General features: G+C 40.0%; 1 protein-coding gene across 1 annotated transcript in view; it reads left to right on the top strand.

Annotated features, from left to right (window-relative positions):
• Window positions 1–25,363, top strand: part of Kdm5a (lysine demethylase 5A) — an 86,288-nt gene that overhangs the window by 45,971 nt on the left and 14,954 nt on the right. Inside the window, exons 15-24 of the mRNA XM_028880450.2 lie at window positions 1,864–2,045; window positions 2,490–2,614; window positions 3,302–3,452; window positions 4,975–5,089; window positions 7,844–8,199; window positions 12,127–12,265; window positions 15,058–15,237; window positions 16,277–16,438; window positions 19,683–20,234; window positions 20,593–20,736. Of these exons, the coding sequence (XP_028736283.1) occupies window positions 1,864–2,045; window positions 2,490–2,614; window positions 3,302–3,452; window positions 4,975–5,089; window positions 7,844–8,199; window positions 12,127–12,265; window positions 15,058–15,237; window positions 16,277–16,438; window positions 19,683–20,234; window positions 20,593–20,736 (2,106 nt within the window). The remainder of the gene's footprint in view (window positions 1–1,863; window positions 2,046–2,489; window positions 2,615–3,301; window positions 3,453–4,974; window positions 5,090–7,843; window positions 8,200–12,126; window positions 12,266–15,057; window positions 15,238–16,276; window positions 16,439–19,682; window positions 20,235–20,592; window positions 20,737–25,363) is intronic.

Below are 25,363 nucleotides of genomic sequence, written 5' to 3'. Positions count from 1 at the left end.
CTTTGTTCCTTGTCCCTCAGTATTGTCCCCTTTTCCCCTGTGTTTTCTATTTCCTCCTTCATAGCACCTGTGTACTGCTATTCTCTCTAGAATTATGCCCACACCATTACCACCCACTGTGATCCTCTTTTTTTTCTTTCCTGGTTTCTCTGATTTCTCCAGGTTATATACTTACATCTGAAGATTCAGAGCTAGGAGCCACAATGAAGAAGAACTTGCAGTGTTTGTCTTTCTGGGTCTGGGTTTTCTCACTCAGTATAATGTTTTCTAGTTCTTTCCATTTACCTGCAGTTTTCATGATTTCATTTTTCTTACAGCTGAATAGTATTCCATTATCTATATGAAAAACATTTTCATTATCCATTCATCAGTTGAAGGACATTTAGGTTGTTGCCATTCCCTAGCTATTGTGGATAGAGCAGCAATGAACATGGCTGAATAAATATCTATGAAAAAGAATGTTAAGTCCTCTGGGCATGTGCCAAGTAGGGGTATAACTGGTTCATAAGGAAGATTGATTTTCAGCTTTTTGAGAATTCTCCAACTGATTTCCAGATTGGCTGAACTGTTCACAGTCCCACCAGCAGTGAGTTGAGGGTTCTCCTTTCCCACATCTTTGTATTTGTTGTCAGTTGGTTTGTTTATTTGTTCCTGATATGTAGGAGTGTTTTGCCTGCATGTGTATATGTGCAGCAAATGCATGCAGTGCCCTTGGAGGGTAGAAGAAGGTGTTGGATGCCTTGGAACCAGAGTTACAAAATAGTTGTGAGTGACATGGATGCCGGCAACTGAGTCTAGGTCCTCTGGAAGAACACTCAGTGTTCTTAACCGCTGGGCCATCTCTCCAGCCCCAGTTGTTTTCTTAATCTTAGGCATTCTGATTTGAGATTTGATGTGTGTGTATGTGTGTGTGAGAGTGTGAATGCCTATACACCAAATTCATGTCAGGTACCCACAGAGGCCAAAAGAGGTTATCAGGAGTCATGGAACTAAAGTTAAACACACTTGTGAGCCACCATGTGGGTGATAGGAACTGATCCTAGGACCTCTGCAAGAACACTAAGTGCTCTTGATCACTGAGCCATCTCTCCAGCCCCCATTTTCTTACTTTTTGAGACAGATTCCTACTGTAGCTCAGACTGGCCTAGAACTGACTATGAAGCCAGGAGTGGCCTTGAAGCTGTGGCAATCCTGGCAATACTCTTGCCTTGGCCTTTTGAGTGCTCAGATTAGAGATGTGAGCCTTCTGGCTCTGGTATTGTTGAATTTTTTTCTTATTTGATACATAAATGTATGTGAATATAAGCATCTGTGTTCCATGCATGTGGAAGTCAGGACAACTCTCAGAAATTGGTTCTCTTCTGCTACCTTGTGAAATCCAGACATTGAATTCAAGGAAATCAGGCCTTCATGCAAGCAAGTCTACCCACTGAGCCATCTAACTGCCCCCCACTCAATATCGATTACTTTAAACAAGGAAAATAAATCCTGGATTGTTGTTATTGCTGGTGTTGTTTTCATGCAAGTTGTGTGATTGTAGACTATCAGATGGGACTACTCTGTCTTCTCCCTCATCTCCACACATGCTAGTTGTTTTCAGGGTTTGTTTAACTTTTGACCTTTTCTTAATCTTTTGTGCTGTTTCTATTGATACAATTTTAAATCTTTTTTTTTTTTTTTTTTAAAGATAGGGTCTCACTATGTAGTCCTGGCTACTCTGAAACCCACAGAGATCTGATTGCTTCTGTCTTCTGAGTGCTGGGATTAAAGGAATGTGCCACCATGCCTAATTTTTAATTCCTTTTAAGATACTGCTTTATGTTGCAGTTGAGACCTGATCTGATGATATAAATTATATTCCAGGGTGTCGTGATGTCAGAAGAAGAAGTTTTTGAACTTGTTCCTGATGATGAGCGACAGTGTTCAGCATGCAGAACCACATGTTTTCTCTCAGCTCTCACTTGCTCCTGTAATCCGGAGCGACTTGTATGTCTGTACCATCCAACAGATTTGTGCTCCTGCCCCATGCAGAACAAATGTCTTAGGTATTTAAAAGTTATTGCACATTATCCTTTGGTTGGTTGTTTTGTTTTGTTTGAGACAGGGTTTCTCTGTGTAGCCCCGGCTATCCTGGAACTTGCTCTGTAGGCCAGGCTGGCCTTGAACTCACAGAGATCCACCTACCTCTGCCTCCTAAGTGCTGACATTAAAGATGTGTGCCACTACCTGGCAAGAAAACCACCTCTTAATGTTATTCTTTGCTTTCTTTCCTGTTCCTAAATAAATAATTCTTCCTTGATTATTTACTTCCCAAATGAGGGACTAGGCTTTTGAAATTATCCCTTAACCAGCCTAACTGTAATTAGTTTTGTGGCCAGTTAATGCCGTGTGTTTCTTGCCTCTCTCTGCATTGAAACTGAGTTCTTTGATTTTTCTCTTATTTCAGATTGTTTTATTTGGAAGCTTTTACTTGTTTTTTGTTTTTGTAGGTACCGCTACCCACTAGAAGACCTCCCTTCTCTACTTTATGGTGTAAAAGTGAGAGCACAATCCTATGACACGTGGGTCAATCGTGTCACAGAAGCATTATCAGCTAGTTTCAACCATAAGAAAGGTTTGTTATGAAAATTTGTCACTTAAAAGAAACCTTTAGTTGAATGTTTTTGTTCTCCATTAACTAATGAAAGTCCTAGCTTATAATGTCATGGTTGAATATACACTTAGTTTTCTCTCATCCGTGTACTAAGCAGACCTGGTAAACTTACCTTCTGTGATAAGATAGCATGGTCATTTGCTATGGCTGTAAGTATGCCTAGTTTTAAGACAGTCTCTTCTGATCTGGAAATGTGCTTTGTTGCCCTGTCTGCCCTCAGTTTCATAACCTTTGTTTCTTTGGTGTCATGGCTAAGGTTACATGACCATGTCACCATACCCAGTGAGAATCCCTTTTTAAATGAAAAGGCTGACATAAAATGGGACAGATAAATTGTAATAGGTATGTATTTTAGAGAGTCAAATTTAGTTCAGTGACACTGAAAGCCTTTGATTTTCAGTTGTTTTTGAGACAAAGAAAAGGGTGGGTAGAGAGGGAAGGAGGGAGGGAATAGGGATGAAGGAGAGAGATCAAACATACTTTCTGTCAGTGAAGTCATCTATTTAGAATAATCATCTGGTCAGAAGCTTTTACATTGGAGACTGTCAAAGTTTCATTGTTTCTACTAGTATGTTAGTGACTCTTGAGTAAGCTTTGTGACTATTGTAGAATGGCTTTTTGTGTCTATCATCGTATTTATCTTTACAGATTTGATTGAATTGAGAGTAATGCTGGAAGATGCTGAGGATAGGAAATACCCAGAGAATGATCTCTTTCGAAAGCTCAGGGATGCAGTGAAAGAAGCTGAGACTTGTGGTTCTGTGGCTCAGCTGCTTCTGAGCAAAAAGCAAAAACACAGGTAAAACTAAGCAGAGTCTAGTTCTCCCCTGGACTCCTGTTCTTCCAGTTTTAATTGGCCCTTGAGGCCTTGTGTTATTTCCACCCCATGGCCATGTCTCTTCAATCCCTAGTAACTTCCCATCCTTCCTCACTATCCACTCTCTTTCTCCATGTTCATAAATTGTAAAAAGCTCTTTAAATTTTAGTGAATTGTAAACTACACCAAGAAAACAGCAAGTTGACCTTCTAGTTTCAATGCTGAAAATCACACTGAAGTTTATGTAGTTATCGTGTTTGGGACAAAGACTTAGCTGTATATTTAACTTTATCTGAAGTAATTAAGAACATAGACACATAGGCTCAAGCTCACAGAGATCTACCTGCCTGTGTCTCATGAGTGCTGGGATTAAAGGCGTGCACCACAACACAACATCCAGCAAATTAAGGTCTTGTAACAACATGAGATCTGAATAAAATATTTGAGTTCACGTGATTAGCTTTATTTCCTACCTTTTATTAGAACTGATTTACTTTTTAAAGAGAAGTTATATTTCTAATTTTACATTTTTTACCTTCAACAAACTCTTGTTCCATTCATTCTGCAACACTCTTTGACCTGCTGTTCTTCATACAGTTGGTATATTCTTGTTTAGGGTTCCCATTTGCTCTTCATCCAGCTTGGAGTTTTCTTCCTGCCATATCTAGGTGACTTGTTCACTTCTTTCTCCTTCCATCCTTCCTTTCTTTAATAAACATTTTCTGTGGTATTATTTTGTAGTTGTTTAATATATTCCTCTATGTGGCTTTTTCTATAGTACTTTTCGTTGGATTTTAAGTTTTAACATTTGGTTTTTTTGTTTTTGTTTTTTTTTTTTAATCTAATGAGAGAACCTTTACTAGGGACATTTTCCAGTGGACGTTAACTTGTTTTTAGGACATTGACTTCTTTGGAGAGTCTGATAAAAGTTTGAGGACCCTTTTTGAAAAAAATGTATATGTAAAAGATTTTGGGGGACTGAAGAGATGGCTCAGTGGTTAAGACTGTCCTTCCAAAGGACCCAAGTTCAATTCCTAGCACCCTCATGGTTCCAGTTCTCAGAGACCTGGTGCCTTCTTCTGTCTTCTTGAGCACTGCACTCATGTGGTACACAGACATACATGCAAGCAAATCGTCCACACACATAAAATAAAAGTATCTTTAAAACAAAAAAGAATTTAAGATAGATCCAGGAGGTTCATTAATCTAAGACAGCTAAAAACCCCGTGTTCCCAGTGTAAGCCTCTTAAGACACAAGGACTTCATTTTCTCAGTGAGCTCAATGTTCCACCGTCCTAATTTATTTAATGTTTCAAACATATAGCAGTTATAGACTAGAAGGACTGTCACTTGGCAAGTTGTACTTTTTGGTAATTATCTGCAGGAGAATTATTCAGCACTAGAATTCTAAGATTGCTAAGGGTTGAATTTTAAAGAGAGCAGGAGCCCCATTTGATAACAAAATGACCATATTTTTCTGTGTCTCAATATTATTTCATATCAGGCAGAGCTCAGATAGTGGGAAGACTCGGACCAAACTGACAGTAGAAGAATTGAAGGCCTTTGTCCAGCAACTTTTTAGTCTTCCGTGTGTCATCAGCCAAACTCGACAAGTAAAGGTGAAACATTTAATTCTTTTTTTTTTTTTTTTTTTTTTTTAAATAATGGTTTTTGTTTCTGAGCTTCTGTTCCGACTTGGTAGAATTGTATGTATAGACTAGTGTTTGGTCCTGTGATTTCCTTTTTCTCGTATATATGCTATCTAAGGTTCTTTAGTAGGCAGTCTCTTAGCTTTTTTTTTTTTTTAAGTTTTGCCTGCATGTATGCCTGTGCACTGTGTGTGCATTACCTGTGGAGACCAGGAGAGGGCATCCGATCCCCTGGAGCTGCAGTTACAGGTGGTGGTTATCCACCATGTGGGTGCTAGGAGTCAATCTTGGGTCCTCTGAAAGAGCAGCCCCTGCTAGTGCTCATAACCACTGAACCATCATCTCTCCAGCCCCTTGGCTTTATTCTTAGTTTTCATCTTGAACTATGAGATTATCTTGAACAAGAATTATTCTATACTAATTTTTGGTCAGAGCCCCCATCTAACACAAGTGTATTTTAAGTGCTATGTTAATAAAAAGAATCTCAGAGTATAGTGATAAGTTACTAATAATACATGAGCTTTTCAATCAGGGCTCTGACATTTCCAGGACTATTACTATTTAATGATCATATAAAAATCTCAAAGGTGTATGTCATTTTCTTCTAAAGGTACATATGACACCACAATTTGATTCTCTTTTCTTTTTTTCTCTTTAATTTTTTTTAAACCGCCTTAGCTTGACTACTAACTAGTAAGTGTTGGAATATATCAGGAAGTATACCCCTTTCTTTAGGTGTACCCTTTCCTGATACTTTCTTATTTATCTCGTTTCAGTATCACTTAGGTCATGCTGGATTGTATGTAGTTCATTCCGGATATAGTCAAGTTGACAATCATGAGTAACCATCACAGAGAGTCAGAAGTTCAAGGTCACCCTGGGATTCATGGAGACCTGTTTCAAAAAAAGGGTGTGAGGGGGCATTAATATTTGCCAGGCTTGAACCTTTTCCACCACATTCTCCTCCTAGTTCTTAATCTTTCCTTTCCCTCTTTTCTCTCCTTCCCTCCCACCCTCCTCTCCCTCCTTCCTTCCCTCCCTTCCTTCCTTTTATAGTGTGCATGAACTTACATATCCACGTTCATATGTGGGCACACATTTGTACAGGTGCATGAGGTGGTGTCTCATTCCACTTTATTTGCTGAGGCAGGCTTTCTTTCTGAACCTGGAGCTCTCCTATTCAGCTAGTCCAGCTAGCCAGCTTGCCATGGGGATTCCCTTTCTGTAGCTCCCAAGTGCTGTATTACAAGCCCACTACCATTCCTGCGTGCCTTATGTGAGTCTTCAACATTTATGTAGAAAGCACTTTTATCTCCTGAGCCATCTCCCTAGGCCTTTGTTTTAGTTTTGATTTTATATATACGGTTTATATACGGTTACTACTGCTAACTAATATGCCTTTTCTCACCTTTGCTCGTTCTCTGTTGGGTTGCCCTATTTTACATTTAGAATATCTAACTAGTTGAGATACTTTTTTATTTATTACTCTCCACCTACACACTGAAATGTATGGAGTCTGCAGGATGGCTCGGTAGATGAAAGTGCTCCATCAGGTCTGCAGACTGCAGTTCCGTCCCTGAGACCCATGTACTCTAGGGTGGGGACCACCTTCCACAAGTTGTCTGCTGACCTCCATGTGCACATATCATGACACATTCCCCTCCTCCCCATCCCCAAGGAAGAAAGGGAGAAACAAGGGATATAAGCTGGTTCTTTGATTGCAAAATGTGGTGATATTTTGTTTGTGCTCTAACAAATAAAGCTTGCCTGGAGATCAGAGTATGGAACTAGCCACTAGTTAACCATAGAAGCCAGGTAGTGGTGGCACACACCTTTAATCCCAGCACTAGGGAGGTGGAGACAGGGAGTGATATGGCTGGACAGAGAGAAGAATATAAGGCAGGAGGAGACAGGAGTTTACCCTTTTCGGCTGAGGAGTTGGCGAGGTGAGAGGCGGATGTGGCTTGCTCCTTTGTCTCTCTATCTTTGAGCATTTACCCCAATACATGGCTCCGGGTTTTTATTATTAAGACCAAGTAGGATTCGTGCTACACTAAGACTTCAAAGAAATCACCTTGCTCTATACTATGTGTACAACAGTGCCTGTGCCTTAGGTAGTTGGCATTTAATATCCTTTGAATGAAGCAGTTATATTTCCTTTGTCATAAAAAGACACGTTTTATTGATTGCGCCATATTTTAATTGTATAGATGGGAGCTAGAGAGGTGGCTTAACAGTAAAGAGCACTGGTTCCTCTTCCAGAGGACTCAGGTTTGGATCCCAGCACCCACATGGTGGCTTACAACCATCCTTACCTCCATTTCCAAGAGATCTGATGTCCTATTCTGCCCTTTGAGGGCACCAGGAACCCACACACACATGTGGTGCACATACATACATGTACGCAGAACAGTCATACACATATAATAAATCTTAAAAGGGAGTATAGAAAGAAATTAGTTACCAGGTAACATACTTTTCTAAATATTTGGTGCTAATAGAATGAGATTATAAGAGGGCCTAGAAATGAAAGTTTGCCTGAGCTATTTTTAGCGCTTGCTCCTTTATGCTTTTGGTAGTAGTGTTAAGGATTGGGGATCAAACCCAAGGCCTTGCACACACTAGGCAGGTACTCTGTAACTAACTAGCTGTAGCTTCAAAAAAAATAAACTAGCTGTTTATTCATTCGTTCATTTATTTATTTGTTTATTTGTACCTTTTCAGAATCTGCTGGATGATGTAGAAGAATTTCATGAACGTGCCCAGGAGGCCATGATGGATGAAACCCCAGATTCTTCTAAACTCCAAACGTTGATAGACATGGGCTCTAGTCTCTATGTAGAACTACCTGAATTGCCTCGACTGAAGCAAGAGCTACAGCAGGCTCGGTGGCTGGATGAAGTAAGACTAACCCTGTCAGATCCACAGCAAGTCACTTTGGATGTCATGAAGAAACTGATTGACTCTGGGGTAGGGTTGGCACCTCACCATGCTGTAGAAAAAGCGATGGCTGAGCTGCAGGAGCTCCTCACAGTCTCTGAACGATGGGAAGAGAAGGCTAAGGTCTGCCTACAGGCAAGGTGAGAATATTTTGGTTGACACTTACCTCTTTAATAACTTAAGTCAGGGGGTAGAGAGATGTCTCAGTACTTAAGAGCACTGGTTGCTTCTCCAGAGGACCCAGGTTCAAGTCCCAGCACATGGCAGCACACAACTGCCTGTAATTTCAGTTCTACAGGATCCTATATCCTCTCTGGCCTCCTTCACTCCAGGCACACACGTGGTGCATAGACACATATGCAGGAGACAACACCCATACACATAAAATAATTTAAAAAATAAATTAAAAAGTAGACTGAAAATCAAGTGGGGCTACATGTAGAGTTTCAGGTATATCCAGACTGTTGTGTAGTGGATTTTGTTAGGTAACTGCAAATGATAGGAAATAGTATTGTTTCAAGTCCACGTTGTTGATACAGTTAGGAAAATGAGAATCACAAAATGCTCATTGAGGAAGTAGAATGCTGGCTCAGCAGTTAAGAGCACTGGCTGCTTTGCCAGAGGATTCCTGATTTGATTCTTAGCTCCCACATGGTGGCTGAGCAGTGTGTGTAACTCCGGTTCCAGAGGATCAAAACACAGACATGTGCATAGGCAAAACTCCCTTGGAAGCATTTGATCGGAAACACTTAGGTGACTTCATACAGTTTTGTTTATTTAAAAGGAGCCTCTATATAGTCTGGATATTTTGCTTTGTAAATGATGTATGCAGGCTGGGTGGTGGTGGTGGTGGTGGTGGTGGTGGTGGTGGTGGTGGTGGTGCAGGTGCAGCACACCTTTAATCCCAGCACTCAGGAGGCAGAGCCAGGCGGATCTCTGTGAGTTCAACAGAGATCCTTGTCTAAAAAAAAAAAAAAAAAAAAGTACATGTAGGCAAAATGTTATACACATAAAACACTAAAAAAAAAAATCTTAAAAAAGAAAAGTAAATGCTGTACAGAGTACACACTAAAATTTACTTGTAATTTCTAATATCCTAAATATTCAAATAACTACATGTCTTCTGATTTGTGACAGTTCATGGAGGTGGGAACATTTTAAATGGGGAAGGGAAATGACTTTGGAATAGGAAACTGATTGGTCCTCTTCATTCTACCCAGTGCAGTCTTTGTGGGGTACTTGCTACCTGTCACACACTATTTCTACGTTCTATGAGGCTAGTAGTGAACAAGACCCAGACGGTCCCAACTCCTATAGAGCTAACGTTTTAGTGAGGAGAGAAGAGTGGATAGCTGAATTTCAGACATTTAATGCCTTGAAGAAAATAAAAGGTGGTGGTGTCATTGGTTGAAATAGTGGGAAGTGTAATATTTTCTGACTCTGTTGGAATGAACTTTCTCAACCATATCTTAGTACATTTGATCTCTTAGCATTGACTACTAAGTCTTTTCATTTTCTTCTCTTTGCCTCCTAAATAGTAGCTTCCTCAGAGTTGTTATGGCCTTTTCTTTTTACTCTGTATGTTTTCCTTGGAAATTACTTGGCTTTGTTTATTATCTTTGTATATATTTATATAGTATAACTTTTACTCTTTTTTTTCCTTAAACATTTATCTATCTATCTATTTATTTATTTTAAGATGGGGTCTCACTGTGTAGCTCTGGCTGTTCTGGAACTTGATATGTAGACCAAGCTGGCCTTGAACTAAGTAGATCTACCTGCCTTTTCCTCCCAAGTGCTGGCATTAAAGACATACATCACCACACCATCCTAACTCTTAAAATTTTAGTCTCTAACATAAATTTCTTTAGTAAATGCCTTGTGCTTTTTAGCTGATCTCATTGGATTTCCCACAGATCTCTCCCTATGTCTAAATTAACTCATTTCCATCCCTGCTTCCTTGGTTTCTTTCTTCTATAAGTTATACCAACTTTCACATATTGCAGCACGTACTTTGTTACTTATTTAGCCTTGACCTCTCTTACTATCTTACCCTCAAACTCAGCATGTTGGTTTTTCCTCAGTGGCTTTGACTCTTACTCATTTTTGTTTTCTAGGGATTGTTTGATGAAATCAATTGATATTTGCAGTGCTGGAGATTGAATGTAGTGTCTTGTGTATACTAGACAAGCCTTCTAGTGCTGAGCTATATCCCCAGCCCACAAGTTTGTTCTGTCTTCATTCAAAAGATGTAGAACTTTAAAAGGTTCACAGTTATCTTTCTTAGTCCTTTAAAACTCACTGTTTTGGTGTGGTTTTTTTTTTTTTTTTTTTTTTTTTAAAGATTTATTTATTATGTATACAGTGTTCTGCCTGCATGTGCCCCTGCAGGCCAGAAGAGGGCACCAGATCTCATTACAGGTGGTTGTGAGCCACTATGTGGTTGCTGGGACTTGAACCTAGGTCATCTGGAAGAGCAGCCAGTGCTCTTAACCCCTGAGCCATGTCTTCAGCTCCTAAAACTCACTGTTTTAAAGAGTAGTTTTGCTCAGGCTGCTTGTGGGATTATTGTTTCCTGTCGTTCTCTAAAGCTGCTGTCACAGCTCATCTGTCTGTGGTCTAACCTTACCCTTTCTTATCCATTCTACACTGACACTGCTGTTATCCTAAGTATAAGTGTCACTATTTTATTCCCCTGCTTAGGACCCTAGACTAGTTTCCATTGCCCACAATATGAAGCCCAAATTCCTTAAGCTGATTTCTAAGGCCATTTGTCATCTAACTCTTTGCTTAATTTGTGTCTAGTCTCATCTTTTGTCATTATTCTTGTATATTCCAAAGACAGTGATTCACATCCCTCCACCCCAACCCCATGTTCCTCAAACATACTGTGCTTTCTCTTCATACCGTTGTGTATTTACTTTGTTTTCTCTTCCTGTAGCAACTGTGATTGACTTCTACCACCTACTCTATCTTTGGCCCTACCATTGTTCACTAACTTATTTTTAGAAAGGATGCAAACAGTTAAATATCATTTCTGAGAGACTTCCTTTCATCTGTCAAGTTAATGTAGTCCTCTTTCTGTGTCTGGATGTGGTGGCTCACCCCAGGACTTGAGAAGTAGAAGCCAAAGGAGAAAGAATTCAAGGCCAGCCTAAGCTACCTGTCTCAAAACTCAAAACAAAATTCTCCTTCCAAGTTTGAAAAGATTTATGAGGCCAAAAAACAGCCACTCCGGCTCATTAGTAGTCTGTAGTACTGGGATGTTTCCTGACAATTCAACAATTGGAGTCTTTGTAAGCTTCACATTGCTTACAGATTGGACCTGTGGGACTCAGAATTCTTTATGTGTTTACTGCCCAGCCTCTTCTATTTTATACATAACTCACACTCCAGCTTTTCTCTGCAGCCATCACACTGTCTCCTATCTCTGGCTGAAACTGCCAACTTAAAAACAAAATTTGTCCATACTTTTTTCTCACTCTTTCATTAGATAATGTACTTGTTTAGGGTCTTGGTCAGAAGTACTTTCAATTCTCTAGGCAGAACTATTTACTACTTCCTATGTCTATGAGTCTAAAGTAATTTGTTCCTAGTTTCCAGTTCCAATATAATTCTTGGATAATGATTACGAGGTCTTTGTTTTGTTCATCAGTGAATAATTAGATATTAATGAATATAGTTGAAGGAAAGTGTATGGTTAACATGAATGGGTTTCTGTTCTATTGCTCCCTATATTGGTAGCCCATCTCTGATCATTGCAGGTATTTTAGAGAGGTAGAGTGGACATAGTCTAGGACTAAGCAGTAAAAGGAGCCTAGAGCCAAGACTCATCCTAAATCAGTACATCAGGTGTGTCATGAACTATATTATTTAAGAGGAATAACTCCTTAGTTTTCTTGTCTGTAAAATAGAAATAAAGATGGTGGCTGCTTTGTTTGCTTATGGGAGTGTAGTAAGAATTAAATAAGCTCATGAATGTGAGTTATTTACATATTATAGAATGCTATTTTAATTCTTATAGTAATTGGACTTTTACTTAGTATCTTACTATTTTATTCATTTAGACCTCGGCACAGTATGGCAAATTTAGAAAATATTGTGAATGAAGCCAAGAACATTCCAGCCTTCCTACCCAATGTGTTGTCCTTAAAAGAAGCCTTACAAAAGGCTCGTGAATGGACAGCTAAAGTGGAAGCTATTCAGGTAAAGAAACTTTCAGATTAGCCAACCTATCAGGTAATACATTCTCATAAATAAATTGTAAACCTTTATTTCTTTAGAATAATCATAGTAAAGTAATCTACCTAGCCGGGCAGTAGTGTAGTACACCTTTAATCCCAGCACTTGGGAGGCAGATCTCTGTGAGTTCAAGGCCAGCCTGGTCTACAGAGTGAGTTCCAGGACAGCCAGGGCTATACAGAGAGAAACCCTGTCTTGAAGAGAAGGGGGGAAAAAAGTAATAGTACTTAAAGTTCACCTATTCTTTCCTCTGATTTTATATTTCAGAATAAATAGTAAATATTTAAAGGTTCCTAGTTTTGGTTAGGAAAGGTGATAGAGTTAGGTATTCAGCTTTTCAGAGAAAGGGGCATTTATATTTTATGGCATATAAATTATTTCACATTTTTTATTTTATTCATTCATTCATTCATTCATTTTTGTTCTTTGAAGCAGGGTCTCATTGTGTAGCCCTGACTGGCCTGAAACTCAGAAGAGACCTGGAAACTAGCCTGGAACTTACTATGTAACCCAGGCTAGCCTCAAACTCATAAAGATCTGCCTGCCTCTGCCACCACAGTAGTGGAGTTAAAGTCATGTACTACCATTCCTGACTTACCGCCATTCCTGACTTACCGCCTTAATAATTTTTAAGGACTGTCTGTCTGTTAGTCCTTCCCTTTGGTAGAGCGCTAACTTGTAGGCTGTAAGTGAACACATTCTTTTAGTAGGACAACCCTTCTTCAGATTACGTGATTTCTAGGTTTTTTTTTTGGGGGGGGGCGTTGAGACAGGATTTCTCTATATAGCTTTGGAGCCGGTCCTGGAATTTGCTTTATAGACCAGGCTGGTCTTGAACTCACAGAGATCCACCTGCCTCTGACTCCCAAGTACTGGGAATAAAGGCTGCGCCACCCCCGCCCAGTGTGATTTCTAGGTTTACCCCAAAGATAATCTGTAGTCAAGGGACAATACTGTGGCATGAGATGGAGTAAGAATGAATGTATTATTTGTTGACCCTTTCGATACCTGAGCATTTTTATCTGTATGTTTAGCTAACTCTTTTTACCTGGTACCTAGTGATTTGTGCCATTATAGTATTTCATAACAACAGAGTGTACTACTATTTAAAATCATTGTTTATATGTATGTATTTGTGCCTGAGTGTTTGTATGTGTGCCATATATACATAGAAGCTCACAAAAGCTAGAAAAGGTATTGAATTTCCAGGAATTAGAGTTATAGACTAATATGAGCTGACATGTGGATGTTGGGAACTGAACCTGGGTCTTCTACATGAGCAGAAAACTCATAACCACTAAGCCATCTCTCCAGTCCCAGTCTCTGTATTACTGTTTTAAAGAATTCATAAGATTTATTTGGTTATTTTTTAAAACAGTATTTCATATAGTGCAAGCTGGCTTCAAATTTGCTGTGTAGCTGAAGTGGGCTTTGAACTCTGAATCTACTTTCTATCTTCTGAGTGCTGGGATTATAGGCATGCACTACCACTCCCAGCATAAATTAATAGATTTCTTGTCTTTATTTTCCCAGATGTGTCAGTATATCTTTCAAAGTAAATTTTCAGGCAATTATGTCAGTTGCTACATGACAAATTATCTTTTACTAGAATATAGTATAATGGTTCTAAAAACAGTATTGTTTTCATTACATGGAAATACTGAAACACCATGAATTTAAGAGGAAAGTAGTTGTTCATAGCTTTCATTGTATAACATAAGCAGTAGCTGGCTAGCCAATCTAAGATACTGCTTTTAGTAGAAGTTAAATTTGGACTTGAATTGGTAAAATGGATTTCAATTCTGCACAAAAGATTCTTCCATTGTCCTCTGTGACATTGTTTACAAGGGCTTAAGCAATGGCTCAGGGGTTAAGAGGACTTACTGCTTTTGCAGAGGCCCTGGCTTCAGTTCCCAGCACCCACATGGCAGCTCACAATGATCTGTAACTCCAGTTCCAGGAGATCCAACACCTTTGACCTCCGTGGACACTGTACATGGTACATAAACATTCAGGAAAGACACTCATACACATAAAATAAAAATAAATCTTTTAAAAAAAGACTTATTTGCATCTAGTAGCAAATTCATTCTTTATTTCTAATTGCATTTATACATTTCTGTTCTTCACTTGTCCTTTGAAGTATTTTTATCTTATTGATCCCCTTATTAATTATTAAAAGAAAATCTTTGTTAAAAAAATCAATTCCTCTTGAAAAAAAATTAATTAATTCCATCGCTGGGCCCACACCTTTAATCCCAGCACTTGGAAGGGAGAGGTAGGTGGATCTCAGTGAGTTTGAGGCCAGCCTGGTCTACAAAGGGAGTCCAGGACAACCAGGATTGTTACACAGAGAAACCCTGTCTCAAAAAAAAACAAAACAAAACAAAACAAAATTAATTCCTTGGAAGGCAGAGACAAGTGAATCTCTGTTGAATATGAAGTGAGTTCTAGGCCATTCAGGGCAACATAATTGACACATTGTCTCTAAAAAAAATTTTTTAAATTAATTTTTATAAACTTTCTGTAGAAAAGAAAACTAGTTGGGTTAGCACAAAAGTTAACACTAAGACTGAAAATGTCCCTTAGTAGTATAGTGCCTGCCTAGTTAATACAAGGCCTAGGTTCCATTCCTTGTTTTTATATATATATATATATATTTTTTTTTTAAATTAAACCAATTTCCTCTAACAGTATATTCCCAAACACCATGAAAGAGTTAAAATTGTGTGTGAATCTCCTTTTTTTCATTCCAGAGTGGCAGCAACTATGCTTACTTGGAGCAGCTTGAGAGCTTATCTGCTAAAGGACGCCCTATCCCTGTGCGTCTTGATGCATTGCCTCAAGTGGAATCACAGGTTGCAGCAGCACGAGCCTGGAGAGAACGGACTGGGCGGACCTTCCTTAAGAAGAATTCCAGCCATACGTTGTTACAGGTGAAGAGTAGCTCCTGTGTGTGTTCTTCTGCACTCTCACAGCAGCTGATAAATGGCTCCCTGTAGTGGTGTTGGGGAAAGTTTCTTTTCATTTAATGTAGTCATCATTATATTAATTTCTATTAGGTAGTGTTAGATGTTGAATTGAAACCTGGAGTCTTAGGCAAGCTCATCTTCATCAATTTGTGCTGAATCCAGAAAAAGCAACCATCTTATACCTTAACCTCTGTTATTAGACTCTACTCAAAGATCTTATCCTTCAGAGGCACAAATTTAATTCTTTTTATCTTGAGCAGTTGAACACAGTAGTTAAAGAGGATAGACTTTGGAATTTTGTAGGCAGTTTCTTTCCCGCCTGCCTGTTCTCAAATACCCAGCAGCCGCTTCCCAAATAATTGACTCAGAGGCTTAATATTGCGTATAAATGCTCCACTGGTAGCTCAGGCTTATTACTGTCTAGATCTTATACTTAAATTAACCCATAAATCTTACCTAGATGTGTAGCCACGTAGGTTGATACCTTCTCTCAGTTTGGTATTCTCATCTTGCTTCCTCTGCATCTGGCTGGCAACTCCTGACTCAGCCATCCTCTTCCCAGAATTCTCCTAGTCTGGTCGCCCCACCTATACTTCTTGCCTGGCTACTGGCCAGTCAGCGTTTTATTAAACCAATTCAGTGATAGATCTTTACAGTGTACAAGAGCATTATCCCACAGCAGAATTTCAACCTTTTTCCTCAAATTGTCCCTTGTCTCTCTTATCAATAAAACCTGGGAAATAATGCCAGTAATGTACAGTTGTTATGAAAATTTAAATAACATACATGGATCCCTGGTTTGGTGGCTGAGGCAAGAAAATCACCACAAATTGTAGGCCAGCCTGTGCTACACAGAGTAAGATCCTGCCTATAAAATATTAAAGATAATAAAAAGGTACCTTGAACATGATGAGTGGTCCATTAATGGTTACTCTCACTGTCAGGAGTTTTGATTTTTTTTTGTTTGTTTTTAAACTGGAGTTATGTTTTTTAAATTTTGCAGGTGCTAAGTCCCCGAACTGACATTGGTGTATATGGGAGTGGTAAAAACAGAAGAAAAAAAGTTAAAGAAATAATAGAAAAAGAAAAGGAGAAGGACCTAGACCTTGAGCCTTTGAGTGACTTAGAAGAAGGACTGGAGGAGACCAGAGATACAGCCATGGTGGTAAGGACCTTGAATTTGCTTTGTGAATGCAAAGCTTTGTGAAAGATGTTAGCGGGTTTTTAGCTATCTATTTACCTGTGTTGTTTATTAATGTATGTGTATCATAGTATAAAAAGTTTACTCTTTGTTCTCTTCCCAAAAGGGTTCGTTTATTTTTTTCTTCTCTTTTTGGGTCAGGGGTGGGGGGCGGGGCGTGCTGCTATTGGGAATTAATCCTTGGACCTCATATATGCTGGTCAAATGCTGTCTCACTGAGTTATATCCCCAAGCTCCACATTTATTACTTATTGTTGTTCATTTAATTGTAAGTTTGTTGCAACTCTATGGGTTTGGTCCAGTCACCAAAATGTGAGTTTTGCAACTTTGAGGGAGAGGTATCCTGACCGTCACCTTGGGAGGTCAGGCCACGGCTGGAGCTGCAATGAGACAGCAGCCCTGGAGGGCAAGGTATCCCAGATACCTTGAGCGGCTTAGGTCAGCTCAGTCCTGGAGGGGAAGTTAATGCTGACTGCTTGGGAGAATCAGGCCTGGAACTGCTAGGACAGTTCAGCAGGGAAGGGTATCCTGACTGTTTGGAAGTCAGGCTATACCTGGTGTGATGGGGGGATGGTCTCCCTGCAGGGTATAGCAATACTGCTCCTCTCCTGGAGAGCTGCTACAGCTGAGCTTTGCTCAGCCCCCACTTAAGGTGGCTTCATAGCAGAGCTCTGCTTCTCCAGCCTAAGATGTTGATTCTTTTGCTTCACTCTGCAAAAGGGGAAACCCCTGCAAAAATGTAGCAATCTCCTCTGGCTCCAGAGAAAGTGTTACTTTTTCAGCTCCTCCATGCTGTGTCCGCTATGGAATGTCTCAGCAAGGTTCTGCTCTGCACCAGTGAATGAAGGTCTTCACACCCAAAACTCTTTTGAGAAAGAGATTTATTTGAGGAGTTCAGTAGAGTGGCTGCCTCTACCAGGGTGGAGAGAACAGCCAACAACTGACCAAGCAGGGCGGTTTATCTAGGATGTCTTGGGGGCAGAGTCAACCAGTGATTGGTTGGTTTTTTTCTGCCCAGGATTGGTCAGTTTAGTTGGGCTAGGGGCAGAGATGGCTCTGATTTCAGAATCAAACTATGTTTCTTTGCTGGCCTTTTCTTGACTTTGTGACATTAATTCTAAGGCCAGGATATATTTTTTTCACTGACTCTGATTCCAGGGACCAAGAGTGTTTCTTTTCTTTTTCTTTATTTCTTTTTTGTTTTGTTTTGTTTTTGTTTTTGTTTTTCGAGACAGGGTTTCTCTGCGTAGCTTTGCGCCTTTCCTGGAACTCACTTGGTTGCCCAGGCTGGTCTCGAACTCACAGAGATCCGCCTGGCTCTGCCTCCCGAGTGCTGGGATTAAAGGCGTGCCCTGCCATCACCGCCCGCCTGGCTCAAGAATGTTTCTTTGGTACTGGTTTCAGAGTCAGGGCATGTTTCCTTGGTTCTGGGTTTGGGGATAAAGTGTTCATTTCTCTGACTCAGGTCCCAAACCCAGGCTGTGTTTCTTTCCCTGGTGCTGTGCTCCAGGACCAGGGTGCTACTGTCCTTCTCTGTGATTGGTTGGTTTCACAGGTCAGTTGGCCAGGGGCAAAGATGGCCCTGATCTGAGCCAAACTTTGTTTCTTTCAGCCCTGGTCTGAGCCATCTTTCTCTAGTTCTGGGCTCCAGGGTCAGGGTGGTTTTCTTTAGCTAGCCCCTTTTCTCTACATTAATACTTATAAAATATTCCATCATATTAGTCCATACTTTACTGCGTAGTTTTGTTCATATTTTTTTTTTTTTTGTGGTTCTTGGGATTAAATGTGGGTCTCTTAAATGCTAGAATGTTCTATTGAGCTATACCCTTGCCTGCTCAGTAGTTACCAAAAGTTATATTTTTTGCCTGTTAATAAGCTTTTTCTATAAGAAAGTGAATTTCTTTGTAGGACCTCCTCTCTTTTTTCACCTCTAATATTTATTTATTTGTAGCAAGAATAAGTAAAGTCACCTTTTTTTTTCTTTTTCGTTTGTTTGTTTGTTTGTTTGTTTTTCAAGGCAGTGTCTCTCTGTAGCATTCCTGGCTGTCCTGGAATTCTCTTTTGTAGACCAGACTGGCCTTGAACTCACAGAAGCTCCACCTGCCTCTGCCTCCTGAGTGTTGGGATTAAAGGAATGCACTGCCCCACTACCACCGGGCCATAAAAGTTGTGATGATCTTGAAATGGCACCTTACATTATTATCAACTACATGGATAAAAGCCACTTTTAAGAGCCTTTCTTAAATTAGACCTTTTTTTTTTTTTAGGGTAGTTTTAATTTCTAGGAAAGCTGAATGAAAGGCATGGGTATTTTCCATGAAATCTCTGCTCATTTCTTTTTGAAAAAAATCATTTTCTTAGTCTTGACCTTGAAATAGAGAGGTCCCCAGAGGAAAGTAAGTATGTTTATCTGTATCAAACTTGCCCTTGAGGAACAGGAAACCATTACTTACTGTTAATGTTGTTCTGGGTATCAGATTAAGGTACCTTGGTGTATTATTGTATTTAATCCTTAAAACTATAAACTGTGGTTGGTGGCATGTGTGCGCTTTTCAGAAAACTGAGATCCAGAAAAGTTGTGCTGCAGATCAATAGTCTGTAATGTAAGTCCAAGAGCCAGGAACTTGGTATGAGTGCTTGATCTCAAGAAATACTCTCTTTATACTGTACCCTACAGAAAGTACTCTGATATAAATTATCAAATATCATAGCAGTTTGTTCATTTTACAGATGAGAAATGTTCACGTGAAAACTAGAAGGGTAACCTGCCGGGAGGTGGTGGCGCACGCCTTTAATCCCAGCACTTGGAGGCAGAGCAGAGGCAGGCGGATCTCTGTGAGTTCGAGGCCGGCCTGGGCTACAGAGTTGAGTTCCAGGAAAGGCTCCAAAGCTACGCAGAGAAACCCTGTCTTGAAAAATCAAAAATACCCTTGCGCACCCTTAATCCAGCATCGGAGCAAGCCAGCGATCTCTGTAGTCGAGCAGCGCTACCAAGATCCAAAAGCGCAAACTACACAAAAATGTCTCGAAAAAAAAAAAAAAAAAAAAAAAAAAAAAAAAAAAAAAAAAAAAAAAAAATCAAAAAAATAAATAAATAAAAAAGAAGAAGAAGGGTAACCCACATTTCAGGAAATTGCCACTGGTATTCTTTGACGTTTTGTGGGTATTTTAGAATGACTCCTTTTAATTAAATGCTTGTTGTGTGTAGGTGGCAGTTTTCAAAGAACGAGAGCAAAAGGAGATTGAGGCCATGCATTCCCTCAGAGCAGCCAACCTAGCCAAGATGACCATTGTGGACCGTATAGAAGAAGTCAAATTTTGTGTTTGCCGCAAGACAGCCAGTGGGTTTATGCTTCAGTGTGAGCTCTGCAAAGACTGGTTCCATAATAGTTGTGTTCCCCTTCCAAAATCGAGTTCCCAGAAAAAGGGATCCAACTGGCAGGCTAAAGATGTAAAATTCCTTTGCCCTCTTTGCATGAGATCTCGAAGGCCCAGGCTCGAGACTATTCTGTCACTCCTGGTGTCCCTTCAGAAGTTGCCTGTACGGTTACCTGAAGGAGAAGCACTTCAGTGTTTGACAGAACGTGCCATGAGTTGGCAAGATAGAGCACGGCAAGCCTTAGCCACAGATGAACTGTCCTCTGCCCTGGCCAAACTCTCTGTGTTAAGCCAACGTATGGTGGAACAAGCAGCTCGAGAAAAAACTGAAAAGATTATCAGTGCAGAACTCCAGAAAGCAGCTGCCAATCCAGACTTACAGGTCAGCTTCTAATTTGCCTTCTTGTGTTTCACATGGTAGTAATTGTCAATTTGTGACTAGTAAATTAAATGTATTTTAACTTGTTGACTTAAATAGAAAAGCAGCTATAATTGCCAGCAGTTATATGATCCGTAGCATCACCTTCCTTCAGCATACACAGCTTTGCTTTTCTTCCTTTTGGTAAAAATTCAAGTCATTTCAGTGAAATACTATCTGAAAATATTCAGGTAGACTGTAGCATCATGTATTTTCTGCTAGCTTCTTTTTAAGTAAGTTAGTTACATTTTGTTGATGTTAAAGCATGTATTAATTACCTATGTTTGTTTAGTCTGTTTGTCTGTTCTTCTTTGTTGTTTAGGGACACTTACCTAGTTTCCAGCAGTCTGCTTTTAACCGGGTGGCAAACAGTGTGTCATCTTCCCCCCGCCAAACAATGGACTACGACGATGAAGAAACAGATTCTGATGAAGATATTCGGGAGACATATGGCTATGACATGAAGGTAATTATAGGGGCAGGCAAGGGATACATATCTGGTGAGTTCTATTTTTAAAACTGCTGACCACTGATATTTAAGGACTGAGGGTGGAAGAGAAATTAGTCTTCAGTATGTGATGTTAGCAGTTTTTTAAAACTTAAAGGAAAAAGAAAGCAAAACTGAAACTTTAAAAAAAAAAAAAAATCTTATCCCAGCACTCGGGAGGCAGAGGCAGGCGGATCTCTGTGAGTTCGAGGCCAGCCTGGGCTACCAAGTGAGTTCCAAGAAAGGCGCAAAGCTACACAGAGAAACCCTGTCTCGAAAAAAACAAACAAACAAACAAAAAAACTTACATTTGTGGTGAAGATTTTTTTTTTTTGTTTGTTTTTTTTTTTTTTTTTTTTTTCTCGAGACAGGGTTTCTCTTGTGTAACTTTGGAGTTTGTCCTAGAACTCACTCTGCAGCCCAGGCTGGCCTCGAACTCACAGAGATCTGCCTGCTTCAGCCTCCCGAGTGCTGGGATTAAAGGCATGTGCCACCACCGCCTGACGATAAAACATTTTTAGATTTTCTTTGAGTTGTTAAAGTCTGGAGGCTAAAGGTGGAATTTTTTGGTAGACTGTTGTGTGAGACACTGGGTTCTTGCCTCATTACTGCCAAAGAAGATCTGTACAGTATATTTTAAGAATCCCAAGCCATAGGTATGGTGGCCCATACCTTTAATCCCAGCTCTTGGAGGCAGAGAAAGGCAGATCCCTGGTCTAGTGTTCCAAGACAGCCTACACTAGCTACACAGAAATCCTGTCTCAGATTTAAAAGAATAAAAATTTAAAAAATCCCAGGCTTGCCAGGCATTTAGCACACCTTTATTCCCAGCAGTTGGGAGGCAGAGGTAGACCTAGTCCACATAGTGAGTTCCGGGCCAGATAGGCTGCTTGGTGAAACCCTGTTTAGTCAGTCAAAAACTAACTATTCCATCCTAAATGTACTAAGAGTCTTTTGCTCTGGTCTCTTCTTTTTCTGCACAATGTGCTAGACGCTGTTGGTGAGGAAGGGACTGATGCACTGAATGAATTCACCTCTCATGTAATAAAAAACTATGCAGTTGGAGAAATGATAGCTGGGGGGTGAGTGGGTGGGTGGGGCTAAAAGTGCTTAACTGCTGTTACAGAAGACGTGGATTCAGTTTCTAGCACCCACGTGGAAGCTCATAATGTCTGTAGCTCTTAATTCCAGGAATCCAGTACCCTCGGCTGGTCTCTGTAGGCTCCTTCACACGTGTTGCATATACATTTACACAAGCACATACACATAACAATAAAAAGAAAATAGTACATTGCAAGGGGCAAACGGTTAGGTTGTAACAAAAGAGACTTTCTGTAGCATAAGACAACAGGGTACAGGAATGATCTCCCACTTTGAAGATGCTCTTGTTCAGTTAGAGTGAGTGCTTTGTGTTCTGTTTCTAGCATGTAATTCCCACCATATTAGAATAAAAGCAGTCAAGATTGGCCAGTGTTGGTCATGGAAGGTTAGTTTGAGCTGTGCAGGTCATTTCTAGTTAGCAGTCTCTGCTATTCACTTAGTTAATGGTTCTGATTCAAGAGTATTGGGTTCTGGACCTAGCCTTGGACTATAAGGCTACTCTGTGGTATTAGTTTGAAGCACTCAAGTGCTTGTTTTTTGATGGAGGCAAAGTTTTTCTACTTGGGAATTTCTGCACCAAGCTTTAGTAATTCCCTGGTGGGGACCTACCTGTTCTATTCTTCTGTTCTCTTAATAATTGCCTTCCTTACAGAGAGATAGATACAGTGTCATACTTTGCCCCTGGTTAGCATTTGCAGGGGTACAGATTGTTGTGTTAGAGACACTACAACTGACTTCAGCACCTGTGTTAGATCTGGTTGGCCTTTCATTAGCACTGTGTGTTAGATGTAAACCCTTTGGGGTTTGCCTAGTAATAACATCTGAATCTGCAGAGAGACCTAGAAGTAGGCAGTAGTTTCATGTGTGACTTGGTTGCTCTGTTAGAATCTGTGTCTATAACCTGGGAACTTGGTACTCTGATATAATGACATTCTTCAGAGAATTAGGATTCTGTCTGTACCCATTGACTATCTTTTGTTTTGGTTTTTTGAGTTTTTTTTTTTTTTTTTTCTAGACAGGAAGTCTTTGGATAGTCCTGGCTGTCCTAGAACTAGCTTTGTAGCCCAGGCTGGCCTCAAATTCACAGAGATCTGCCTGCCTCTGCCTCCCAAGTGCTGGAACTAAAGGTGTGCGCCGCCACCACCTGGCCAATGGGTTTTGCATAAACATTTTTATGTTGAGGTCTGAAATTGATGCTGGGTGTGTCTTTCTCAGCCACCTTCCACTTCATTTGTTGGTGCAGGATCTCTTGTTGAATCCGGAGCTCTCAGATTCAGCTGGTTATCTTGCCCTCGAGATCTTCTGTCTCCATCTTAAACACTGATGGTTGCCTTGCCCAGTCAGGTGTTTCCTCAGTCTCGGGGGTGCAGATTCTGGTCATCGCACTTGTGCAGCACTTTTACTCACAAAGCCATCTCCACAGCCTTGGGCCAGGAAGCCTCAGGACTTTCTGTCTCCACCTCCCCGTTCCTAGAGTACAGATGTGCTGCCGTATCTGGCTTTATTTTTCTGCATAGATTCTAGGGATCAGACTCAGCATTCTTATGTTTGAGCAGCAAGCATTTTAATGACTGTGACCCATCTCCCACCTGAAGCTACTAATTTTTCTGTTGATTTTGTGTCCCGATGCTTGCTTAAAGTATTTACCATATCTAAAAGTTTATTTTGTTTCATTTTTTTATGTGTATGAGTACTTTGCCTGAGAATCAAACCCCAGTCTTCTGCAGGAGTTGCAAGTGCTTTTAGCCACTTAACCATCTCTCAAATCTAAAAATTCTGTGGTTGAGTCTTATGTGTATAAATGTAGGTGTGTGAGTATGTGTGAGTATATAGTTATGTATATGTGTATGTGGATGGGTGTGCATGTATGGGGATACCAGAAATTGATCTTGGGTATGGTTTCTCAAGGAAGCATCAACTTTATTTTAAATTTCTTAAAATCACATTTGTTTGCAGATACTCATTCACACCATGACACATGTGTGGAGGTCATAGGACAGCTTGTGGAAGTCAGTCGGTTCTTTCCTTCCACCACATGGGTCTTGGGGATCGAACTTAAGTTATCATGCTTTGCAGCAAGTACCCTTACCTGATGAGCTATTTGTGGCCCTACCTTATTGTATTCCATTTCTTTCCCTTTCCTTTTTTCCTTTTTCTTTTTCTTTTGTTGAGACAAGGTTTTTACTATGTAGTCCTAGCTGGCCTGGAACTCATTATCTAGACTAGGCTAGCCTTGAACTCAATAGAGATAGATCCACCTACCTCTTGATTTTATTTGGGGTTTTCTTAGTGAGCAGTACTTTCTTGATAGCTCAATGCCCAGTACTACTTAGAAAGAAGACACTCTGTGATTAGACAAATCAAACATAGAAATACACTTACTAACAACTAAAGACAACTACTACTACCACAGGAAATAAAATTAATTAAAGTTAAGTGATAATGAAAACTAAGATGAACTAGAACTGTCAGAATTGTAGAAATTGTATATTGCCATTCAACTTCTTTATTGTATTACTTAAGGGCAGTTGGTAAGAGTACGTGGGTTTGAAAACCTTTAGAAGGGATGAAATTGCTTGTGTCTTAAAATGTCACATTTGAACTTTCCTTCTTCCTCTTAAGTCCATTTTATATTTCTGTTAAAAGATCATCAATTACTAACTTAGGGCCGAGGAGATGGTTCCAGTGGTTAAGAGCACATACTACTTTTGCAGAGGACCTGGGTTTGTTTCCTAACACCAACATTGGATAGCTCACAACTGCCTGTAATTCGAGCTCCAAGAGGAGCCAATAATTCTGACCTCAATGGGTACCTATAATCAAATGTACAGTCACATACATGCACACATAATTAAAATTTTTTTAAAAAAATAGGATTCTTGTTAGTAAGGATTTTTTTGTTGTTGGTGTTGGGTCCCCTGGAACTGGAGTCATAGACAGCTGTGAGCTGCCACGTGGGAGTTGGGAATTGAACCAGGGTCCTCTGGAATAGCAGCTGTGCTCTTAACTGCTGAGCCATCTCTCCAGCTCCAGTAAGGATGTTTTTATGGTAATAAATAGATTTGGGAGGTAGATTATTTAATGGTATCTTTGTAGATATTTTTAGTGTAATTTTCTCTTTTTGGCTCGTCACTTAAGGTGCGTGTGTGCGCGCTTGTGCATGCTCAGTTGTTACTTTCTGTATTATGTAATATAGTTAATTTTTTTTTATTTTTTTTTTAATCATAGTTAATTTTGATGTCATGTTTTTAGTGTCTTGTCTTTTTTTGGGCGGCGGGGGGGGGGGGGTGAGACAGGGTTTCTCTGTGTAGCTTTGCGCCTTTCCTGGAACTTGCTTTGTAGACCAGGCTGGCCTCAAACTCACAGAGATCCACCTGCCTCTGCCTCCCGAGTGCTGGGATTAAAGGCGTGCACCACCACTACCGGGCTTGTTTTTGTGTCTTAACGTGAAAATTTTCTAAATAATTTATTCAAATTTACTTTATGTACATTGGTGTGAAGGTGT

The sequence above is a fragment of the Peromyscus leucopus genome, chromosome 3 (genome assembly GCF_004664715.2).
Source record: "Peromyscus leucopus breed LL Stock chromosome 3, UCI_PerLeu_2.1, whole genome shotgun sequence".
Lineage (NCBI taxonomy): Eukaryota > Metazoa > Chordata > Mammalia > Rodentia > Cricetidae > Peromyscus > Peromyscus leucopus.
This window is presented reverse-complemented; position numbering and strand designations above follow the sequence as displayed.